General features: G+C 36.4%; 1 protein-coding gene across 1 annotated transcript in view; it reads left to right on the forward strand.

Annotated features, from left to right (window-relative positions):
• Positions 1–10,853, forward strand: part of slc6a11b (solute carrier family 6 member 11b) — a 29,113-nt gene extending 18,260 nt beyond the window's left edge. The window contains exons 8-15 of the mRNA XM_028447252.1: positions 1,423–1,526; positions 1,664–1,788; positions 2,855–2,967; positions 3,886–4,023; positions 7,220–7,322; positions 7,807–7,907; positions 8,779–8,949; positions 10,630–10,853. Of these exons, the coding sequence (XP_028303053.1) occupies positions 1,423–1,526; positions 1,664–1,788; positions 2,855–2,967; positions 3,886–4,023; positions 7,220–7,322; positions 7,807–7,907; positions 8,779–8,949; positions 10,630–10,773 (999 nt within the window). The 3' untranslated portion in view covers positions 10,774–10,853. The remainder of the gene's footprint in view (positions 1–1,422; positions 1,527–1,663; positions 1,789–2,854; positions 2,968–3,885; positions 4,024–7,219; positions 7,323–7,806; positions 7,908–8,778; positions 8,950–10,629) is intronic.
• The last annotated feature ends 342 nt before the right edge of the window (positions 10,854–11,195 follow it).

Consider the following 11,195-nt stretch of genomic DNA (forward strand, 5'->3'; position numbering starts at 1 on the left):
GGACTCTGGAGGCCTGAAAACTAGGTATAATGCTCAAAGCTATCTCACTGAACAATCCAACCGCCAATGTGGTCAATGAGTTTCCACACAAATATAATATTAAATACTATATTTTGGCACAAAGTAGTTATGGAATTGTGGCAAAATTGATAATTTTCCATCACATGCTGTTATTTGTAAACAAAGCTACTTTTTCAAATGGTTTGATGCATTCCAGTATGTATTGTCTGAACAATGGTAATTACTGTACTTATTTTAAAGATGTTTGGCCCAGTTAATTTTAAAGAAAAGACCCATTTATGACAACCATGGAATTGTCTGTATTCACGGTAAAACCAAGATGAGAAAAGTCTAATTTACTGCTAAAACATCAAAAATACACCGAGCACAACTTTTGTTGCAGTTTTGTCTCAAAATTATGCACACATGGATGTTGGCATTGTTGTCACGATGGTGTGGAAACTCCACTATTGGTAATTCAATGTTGGCTGACATTACGTTGCACAGGCTCTCCAAGATACCGTTTTGTTCTGGCTTTATGTAACTTTCGACGTGATGAAATAGTAATTTGATAGCAGTGAACATTATATATGTGTGTGTGTGTATATATATATATATATATATATATATATATATATATATTTTATGGACATGACACAATTTTCTCAAGCAAAAATTATTTGGTCTTTTAGGTTTTCCAAATTTGCCTAAATGGTTCATCACGGCACATTTAGATTTGACTATTACCAAATTTATTCACCTTTCCTATTACCTTGTATTTCCCTTTATATTAATACACATATTAGAGTGCACCCAGTTAATAGCCAAATGAAATCCTTTGCTTTTCTACACTCTCTCATTGATTTGTATTACTCTACTGTATGTATTTTTTACTTGTACTTTTCTGTCACTGTGAATGTACATATACTATTTAATTTAAATGTTAATCTCGGCTCACTCTTCATTGTAAATACTGAAATAGAATTAGCTCGTGTTTAATTCATCATCCTTTTTGCACTACTCATCACTGCACTACTGCACTATTATCCTAATATTATTAACGTATCTTATTTAAGAAGCAACAGTGTCACTCAGCTGAGAGTGAACTATCTAAAGATAAATTCACAAGTGCAAGCCTACCAATATTTAAAATACAGCTGTATATATAGTTTTCAACAAATAACCACAAGCAAAGGACATGAATTGAAATGATCTATTTCCTAAATTTTTCAAAAATAATGGTGAGCTGTAATGAGTAAGATGATTTTTTATATATATATAATTATTTGAGAAATCAAACATTAAGAAACTTTTCATTTAAAATAAAAAAATAAATAAAAAATCTTATGTGGACAGAACTTTGGCCGTAGAGTAAAGTTTGTATCTTGGTGTTTTGACTTAAGTCCTTTTCTTTGACAATAGGTATGGGTGGATGCAGGAACTCAAATCTTCTTCTCCTATGCTATCTGCCTGGGCTGTCTCACTGCTCTAGGTAGTTACAATGCTTATGACAACAATTGCTACAGGTAAGCATAAAGATGCTACTAAAGAGGTGGATGAAAAACAACTATTTTATCCATTGTGTGTTAAACAGTTGTGAAGTAGAGTAAATTGTTGACACTTGATTAAAGTAGTATCTCATGGTCCTTGTATTGCTCCCTAGGGACTGCATCATGCTATGTTGTCTGAATAGTGGCACCAGTTTTGTGGCAGGATTTGCCATCTTCTCTGTGTTGGGCTTCATGGCCTACGAACAAAACGTTCCCATCGAGGCAGTGGCTGAATCTGGTAAGCAAAAATATTAGAAATTAATCTTAATAACAAACATAACTAGATGATACTGAAGAGTAAATAAGGACCAAAGAATCTTTGTGCAATCCTCCACCAAAATCTAAGCCAGGGGTTCTCAACTGGTCTCACCCTGGGACCCACATTTTGCCACGGCCATTAAATTGCGACCTACTTTTTTTTAGAAATCAACCAACAAAACATAGTTTTTCAAAAACACATATAATCTTTTTCGAAAAAAACATAAATGTATATATTTTCCTGTGCAATATACATTTCACAGCATCCCTGTCAAAAGAAAAGTTTCTTTCAAAATTAAAGACAAGACCAAAATGAGAGACATTAAGTATTTATTTATTATTGACCAGCTGTCTGCGACCCAACCAGTACTGTTCCACGACCCACCAGTTGAGAATCACTGATCTAACTGATAACGTAGCGCTCACTTAGGAGCACTTAGTAATGATTTATTAAAGTCAGTATGAATGATTTAAAGAATGTGACAGAGCAAGAAACGTCAATGTATTGTTTTGGAGTGAAAGGACTACAAGGGGCTGCAACCAACTGGTAAATAACACAATATCATTCAACTTCCTCATAAACTATTCAGGCCTACACACAACCGATTAACCAAAGTTGTATTGTAAATACTCATCTTAGCATTTGAAATGTAATTGAAATGACGTCTTAAATTACCAAGGCCTCTTAGATTTGATTTTGAAATCTACTTAAGTCCTTGTTTAGACTCCTAATTTAAACATTGGTTGGAAGAGCAAGAAAGGCGACCAACTTATGAATTGTTAGTTAGTAGCTACACCATATGTAGCTTTCCAACAAGCACCAACTTCTTGTGTAGGTTTGACGTGAAAGAATTCTTAGTTTGACATCAGAGCAAGGAGGGAAAAATAATTTTTTTTTGACTCGAAAGACAAAATAATCCCATCTTTTATTTCTCCTATATCTTATTTTCATTATAAACGCTGCACTTCATACAGACTGCAAATAGAGTGCTTTTAATATTTACAACTATTAAATGTTTATCATTTCTGTGAACGTTGTTGTGCAGGCCCTGGACTAGCATTTATTGCATACCCCAAGGCTGTCACCATGATGCCCCTGTCTCCTCTCTGGGCCTGTCTCTTCTTTATGATGCTGATCTTCCTCGGCCTTGACAGCCAGGTGAGTATCACTGGATAGTGACAGATTACATTTCCATAGGTCTAGAACACGCTAAAAGATGATTCATGCATCTATATGAGCCTTTATGGCCACTTATGGTTGCACAGTAAGAGTAGCCTACGCTTGGCCTTAATTGATTGATTTATTTATCTTGTTGGGTTTTCTCTTTCTCATGATGAATTTTATAATTTGGTAAGCGCATTGAGATGACTTTGTTGTAAATTGCGCTATACAAATAAAGTTGAATTGAATTTATTTGCAAGTCCTCTTAGTTCAGGGGCCAAATACAGACCATGAATCGCAAATGGGCCACAGATTATCTATTGTGCACTTCCACGTATAATGGTATAATTTAAGTATGTATGGCACCAACAATATCAGAGCAGTAAGTGACAGATTTCAGTCCCTGCAGGATCTTAATCTTCCCTGATTTATTTTGACCAATTTTTGTTTAATTTGGGGTAAAAATTTAAAGAAAATTGTAGGATTTTGGAAAACTTTTCCAAATTTTTTCCAACACTTTGTGATTCAAAATGATTTCCAGCATGTGATATAAGCATGGGGGAAATGAGCCCTATAAAAACAATGTCCAGTTTCATTAAATGTGTGTATTTGGAGGTACTGAGATAAACATCTGAATCAGTTGGTGATTTTTACACAATGTTTTTGCAGTAATTTTTACTTTCCCCTGTGGGCCAAATTGGGACCTTTAAAGGGCTGGATTTGACTATTGTTGGATTACTACTTTGTTATGAGTAACGTTAAATGTAAATAGTAACAGATATCACATGAATGTAGCGATACATGGAGGACATAAAAAACCTCAAATGTTGCTATAGTGTATGTATTTCTTTTTTTTAAATGATATAAAACATGAAATTATTCGACGTGTATATATTTACTTTTTTCCCCTATCAGTTTGTTTGTGTGGAAAGTTTAGTGACAGCTGTGGTGGACATGTACCCAGAGACCTTCAGGAGAGGCTACCGCAGAGAGCTGCTTATTCTTGGCATGTCTGTCGTGTCTTTCTTCATAGGACTCATCATGTGTATGGAGGTAAGACTGCACAATACATGGACTTTTTAAGTCAGCCGAAACAAATTACCAAAGAGTCTGTATGGATATTCTGTTAGTAAAAAAGAGCCAAAATTAGCTGTATGCATGAAACTAAAACATTCTGTACAAACAATTGTTACATTTTGAGTTGTCTCTGGTCTTTGGAGAGAGCAGGCGTGTTTTCATTTGCTCCGATAACACGACCTTGGCTACAGCTGGCTACAGCTGAACAGCCTGAAAAATTGGGCACAAGACTGAAGGACAATGGTGAAAAAACCGCAGGGAGGCCCTTCAGAACCCAATTCGGGTTTGGAAGAGGTCAAGGAAATACGCGAGGGTCTACGAAACCTATCTGCCGAGATAAAGTCGTTGGAAAAGACGCTGGAAAACTCACTGGAAAACCTACAAAGCGAAGCAAAGGTACTGAAAGAAAAGAATGAAAGAAATGCTGAAGAGATAAAATTGTTGAACGCCAGGGTTGAACAGCTGGAACAAAAGGAAAGAGAGAAAGATGTCATCATCACAGGCCTAAAGATAAAACCCAGGAGTTACGCAAGTGACGAAGAAACAAAATCGATTGAACAACAGGTCATTGACTACCTGGAGTCGAAGGACATTGTCCTGAACCCTGACAACATCAACTCCTGGCAACTCCTGCCAAAGAAAAATGATAACAGAGCTGTAAAAATAACCTTCACGAATATGAAATTCAAAGGAGAACTACTGAAGCAAGGAAATAAACTGAAGGGAATGAAGGTGTACATCAATGAAAACCTGACGAAACAAAATGCAAGCGTTGCATGGAAGGCACGCCAAATAAAAAAAGGAGGAAAAATTGTGAGGACGTGGACAAGAAACTGCAGGATTTACATCACACCACTGGGAGAAGAGAACGGAAAACCAATCCTCATCAAAACGATGGAAAACTTGGGAAAATACGAAGGATCCACCTAAACAACAACATTACTGATGGTAATCATGGATATGGACCCAGATCTATATAAACACTGGAAACAAAACTCAGACTGTGATTATTTTACAGAGACTGAATTAAATATGGAAACCAAGAGTTAAAAAGGTCTGTCATTTATTCATTTCAATTGCTAGGTGGTGGGGTGATTAAGGATTACATTAAATTTAAATTCAAAGTGTTTATTGTCATATGTGCAGTTAGAAACACGTTTTCCTGTACAATGAAATTACTACCTTGCTTATGAACTAAGATATAATACAATGAAATTACTACCTTGCTTATGAACTAAGATATAATAATGTGTTTATACAAGTTAAATCTAACAGTGGAAAATACAACACTTCCAATAGAACTAACAACAGCTGGATTAACCTTGATGTAGAGACAAAACAAGCTGCAAACTTGTGTGTCCAAAAGAGACATTCCCGAGTGGTGACACTATGGATGAAAAGGGAAAAACCTTCCAAACACCTTCGAAAGAGGAACTATTCTTGAACTGGAGGAATGCTAACAACGTCTGGCAGGGAACAAGGCCAACACGAACAACGATAGAGAGGAGGAGGAATAAAAACAAGACAACACTGACTTCAGATGAGAATACACAAAAAAGGACTGTTCAGAACAACTCAAGAATGTTTGACCAGAGAGACATGTAAACCCATGTAAATTTGCGATGGTAAAACAGGGGACGGGACCCAGATAAGCAAACTGCTTCTCTCGTCTCCTTTTTCGGCAGGTACAAAAAAAATAAAAAATAAGTTAAAAAAAAAGTGAATGTAACCATGTCGGAAATAAACTGAATAAATAAAATAAAAATAAAATTTTTCTTGCACTTTTTCCCTATAATGTGATCTGGGTTCAACTTACTGTTTTCTAATGGCTGCCATTTTGAAAGAATGACAACACGCTGTTGTATTTGAGCAAATAAGCCTTAGGTATATTGAAGAAAAAAAAAAAAGGTCCTGTACACGAGCTTGATTTATTCCTTGGCAAAGGAAACTGAAATATTTAGCTCTGATGTAACTCTGCTTTTGGATTCATGTGAGATTTTATTCATGACGACCCTTTTAGTGGAAGATTGTCTTTGGTGACGAGAGAGTAGGGAAAGAGATTTTGAGAACTGAAAAAGATATTTAACCACAAAACAATAAACTCAGAAAAACCAAGACGTCTTCAACCTTCAAGCTAATTACAAAGAAATCAGACAACCTGCAGCATAATTATGGCGACTTTTAATGAAGCTTTGACCAATGACTGGCAAAGCATTTTCACTTGCCATGCTTTTTTAATCATATGCCATTTATTTAAGGAAACTTTTTACAAATCCAACATTGTTTGAATCCATCAAAGTTAGTTGGAAGAATTGAATTAAAAAAACAAAACAAAAAAAATGTAGATATATTGTGAGCATATTAGTGCTCTTGAGGTTATGAAACACAAATTAATTGAAACAAGACTTAAGAAGTTTAATTTGCAGTTTGATACAAGCCATCTCGGGGCAAAGCAAACTGTCTCGGGTTTGGTCTGCTCTGGTCAGATTAGACCAAAATTTAAGTTTTTGGACTAAATGCCTAATGTTATGTATGGCGGAGAACTAACACTACACAACACCTTGAGTTAGGTGTTCGCTGATACACCGAGTTCACAATTGGATACAATATTTTGAAAGGAAAAAATAAGAAAATCCACAGTCTCTTCACACGATAGTCTGTTTATGGTTGGCACACTTCCTCTGCTGACCTGCGGGGGGCAGTAACATGCCTCTGCTGCGTACAGTCTACTCGAAAAAGACAACAATGGAGGCTAAAGCAAGTTAGCATGTCCTGCAATATCTCATGGCTTTTTAATATTACTGGAATTGTCATGCGAGATATCGTCCCACCCCTACCTCAAACACACCATCCCTCATGGAAGTATGGTGGTGGCGGCATCATACTGTGGGGATGCTTTTCTTCAGCAGGGACAGGGAGGCTTTTCAAAGTTGATGGGAAAATGAATGAAACCAAAAGATTTTACCCTGAGGCAAAAATATCTGTATCTAGAATACATGCTAAGCTGGTGGATACATAGACCAAAAGACTTGCAGCTGGGATTGTAGCGAAAAGTGGTTCTACAAAATATTGAGTCAGGGGGCATGCTACACTTTATGTATATATTTAAAAATAGTAAACATGGATATACCTGTAATTCATGTATAAACATATATATTTCTGTTCCTATCAGGGTGGAATGTATGTCTTCCAGCTGTTTGATGCGTATGCTGCCAGTGGGATGTGTCTGCTGTTTGTGGCCATATTTGAGTCCATATGTATTGGCTGGGTGTACGGTAAGGTTTGCCATATAAAAGCTTTGATGTCTGTTTCTGTCTTTAGCTTCAGTCTTTATACTCACTGGAGACAAAAAGTGCACATTTACACCAATAACAATAGCAATGCCGCTTTAATATTTCTTCTCTGCCCTCTGGTGGAGGAAAGTGTCAAACACACATCTTTTACTGTGTAATGACAACACCATTACTAGTCTGTTACTTGTAAAAGTAAATGGTAGAAAGTGTTTATCATTTACACCAAAAAATATTTAGCACTTTATTTAAGTATCATAAATATTGCTATGTAATGCACAGACATTAACTATTAAGAAACAATATTCTGGTATACTTATTTTTCCTTCTATTGTATGTAAACTAAAATAAAGAAACAGAATTGTAAAAAGACACTTTTTGCCCTTAAAGTTTTGGAATATATTTCATGCACGTGAGTATAAACTCAGTGGGCATATAATGCATGTCATAATCTGTGTTTCCATTTCAGGAAGTGACAGATTCCTCCTTAATATTGAGGATATGATTGGCTACAAACCAATCTTTTTCATCAAATGGTGCTGGATGTTCCTGACCCCTGGCATCTGTGCTGTGAGTGTTAAATTGACACAAAAACAATGGCCACCGCGGACAGAATCAACAGATACACAAGATTTATGCTGGCCCAAAACATTTTTTTTAACATATTAGAACATTGTGTGGTTGAATTGATTATCTTGCGCTATGGGCTCCTTTAGTTTGTGAGCTTTATTTTAAAAACATTCTTTTAAACCAGATGAAGCTTTTTAAAAATTTGCGCTATGACTTTGAACTAGTTTATCTGCTGAACCGAACTGCACAGGCCAGCCGTAACTCACCGCCTGCATCAATGAGCCTTAAGTGCTCATGACCCTGTGACTGGTTCACTGACTTTTGATACCCATTGAACTTCATACACTTTATCATGAAACAGCTGATGAGGGAGAAATCTTTTGCTCAGTTACTTGTGATAAAATGTAGTCCTTTTGTCAAAGCACCTTACAGATGTTTTAATATGTGAAATACATTTTTAGATCTTGACGAGTGACGTAAAATGTTACATTGCTGTGTTTCGGTGAATAGAAATGTTGTGCTTTTAAAGATCCACTTTGATCTGCAAATCATAATGTGCAAACTTATTTTTCTTGAAAATTTTCAAAAAATGTTAAAGATAAAATTTTCAGAATATAGTTTTACTAAATGCAATAAAACAAAGAGAAAAGGTTGATATTATTTCTATTTATTGGTTTTCTGTTGAATATGATCATGCCATTTATGGAGAAAAACTGTATAACAATCGCCTTATTGGAAATGTTCTACTAGATGAGTTGTAGAGAGAATATAGTAGAACAGTAAAAGGACTAAATATTTAGGCTAAATGCAAAGACAATGTTGTTTTTTGTTGTTTTCTCTCTCCCCTTAAGTAAACTGTGTTTTGCTGCAGGCAATTTTCCTGTTTTTCTTAATCAAATACAAGCCACTGAAGTACAACAACGTGTATACGTACCCTGACTGGGGCTATGGTATTGGATGGTTCATGGCCATGTCCTCGATGGTGTGCATCCCTGTGGGCATTATCTGGATGATTTGGAAGACTCCTGGCACATTTTCTGAGGTAAAACATTACAAGGTCTTTTAAAGCGTTATACTAATTAAAATGTAATTTAAATAGTGGGAATGGTGTCTGATCTGGAACTGGTGCTACATTTTTGGCTAAACTTGATTACATTACATTTGGATGGCTGATTGTGGGAGAACTTGGTGTCTATTTGGCAACCAAGCCCATGACATATTTGTTGTGACACTAAACAGCACTCTTACAAGGCAAGTCAATAACTGGAGATGTGACGACCTTTATTTGTTCAAGAAAGATTAAAAACAAATCAACATTTTCTCCTCTTCTGTAAACACTGTCTGAAGATACGCATAACTATCAATTATATATGTGTGGCTGCCACATCATGCACAATAAGTTGAGCTGATATTTTTTTTAAAACAATCCTTTAGCAAGGTATTTGGGGTAGATTAAAGTGAGCTTCTGCTGGCTTTGTATTAGGAAAATAAACGGGAGCAATAGTGCGACTGAATCTCTTCCATCTGACTCTCTCAGATTATCATCATGACACAGTTGAATGATTTCCCATCATGACTCCAGGGAGGATAAAAATAATAGGTTTGGTGGAGTTTTAATGTAAGACACTCCGGAGAAAAGCAGTGGCAAATCTGAGTTGTGACGAAACTTGGAGCAATATTAGTGAGGCTTTAGTATATGACTGGAGAAAATATACAGTGCACTGAAGTATTAACGTTCACGCCACGACTACTCAATACTGTAGAGTTTTTCACAAAAGTTGGAATCCCATTTATATGCACTATATATGCTGTGTGTGTGTGTGTGTGTGTGTGTGTGTGTGTGTGTGTGTGTGTGTGTGTGTGTGTGTGTGTGTGTGTGTGTGTGTGTGTGTGTGTGTGTGTGTGTGTGTGTGTGTGTGTGTGTGTGTGTGTGTGTGTGTGTGTGTGTGTGTGTGTGTGTGTGTGTGTGTGTGTGTGTGTGTGTGTGTGTGTGTATATACACACACACAGTATATATACTTTCACAGGACAATAGCTGTTGTTCCATTACCCTTGGATATGCGCAAAATTTAAATACTGGAAATAGAAACACTCAAATATCGCTAAAAAGTTTTTATGCTTTCATGAGGTGGAATTCACAAAATGTGTCACAAAAGTGCTATGGAAACACTTTCCGCAAATACACGCCACAGAGCCTGACATACATGATCACATGACCACTTCTCGCCGAGAAAACATGGTGCAGTACGTGTAAACAGAAGAGGAGACCGGGACATTTCTTAGCGTTATACTTGAGAATTATTACTACACCACATTAGACATGAAACAATAAAGAAATGCGTCGTTTTATAAGAAGGTTCTGAGCGTCCGTCTTCCTGCAGCGAAGTCGTGCTGGATGAGATTTCAAAGGTTACAAGGCTCCTGCACAAAACATCCTTCAATGGAAACACGTTCAAAGCACAATTATTCTTTGTCATGATTGTTTTGGAAACCATATATTTATAGGTAAACCCACATGTGTGCTTATTTTAGTTATTATTTTCACATCCCCTAATGTCATGTGTTTATATTCAGTTATGAACTTAACCCAGATTCGTAGCTCTTGTATACCGTCCCACTTTTTGTGTTTATATTTGTGGATTTTTTTTACAATACAAAGTTGTAATACTGTTTCATAGAAGATTAAATGTCATGTTTTCCCCCTTTGTTTGGCTCGTTGCAGAGAATTAAGAAGTTGACCACTCCCAGTGCAGACCTAAAAATGAGAGGAAAACACGCTGGCCTGAGTCCCTACGCCGCTAATGATGCTAAATCTAAGGCTGATGGCAAAATATCCACCATCTCAGAGAAGGAGACACATTTCTAACTGTTAGTGAGGCCCAACCAAGCTGTCCAACAAATGAGAACTACGTTATGAACCAACCCGCAGATAAATGTTGGTGTTGTTTTTTTTTTTTTGTTTGTTTGTTTTATTTGTTGTTGTTGTTCTTTTGTATAAAACAAATTGTGGGGGGGGGGGGGGGGGGCGCTCATGTAGTCGGCCTGTTTTGCACAAATGTTAAATAACACGTTACAATGTCACTAGATTAACAGCTTTTAAAAAGTAACCTTTGATATTTTACAAAAATAATTTGGTGATATTTTGCCTTGTTTAACTCTGTCGTTGTACCTTGTTAGTACTGTTCACACTTGTTTTTGTGCCTTTAGTAAAGGACTCTTATGTTGTCCAGGGATTTTACTGTACATTTATTGGCAAAGTGCTACACCACTGTATTTGGTACTAGCTAC

Source organism: Gouania willdenowi, chromosome 5 (genome assembly GCF_900634775.1).
Source record: "Gouania willdenowi chromosome 5, fGouWil2.1, whole genome shotgun sequence".
Taxonomy (NCBI): domain Eukaryota; kingdom Metazoa; phylum Chordata; class Actinopteri; order Blenniiformes; family Gobiesocidae; genus Gouania; species Gouania willdenowi.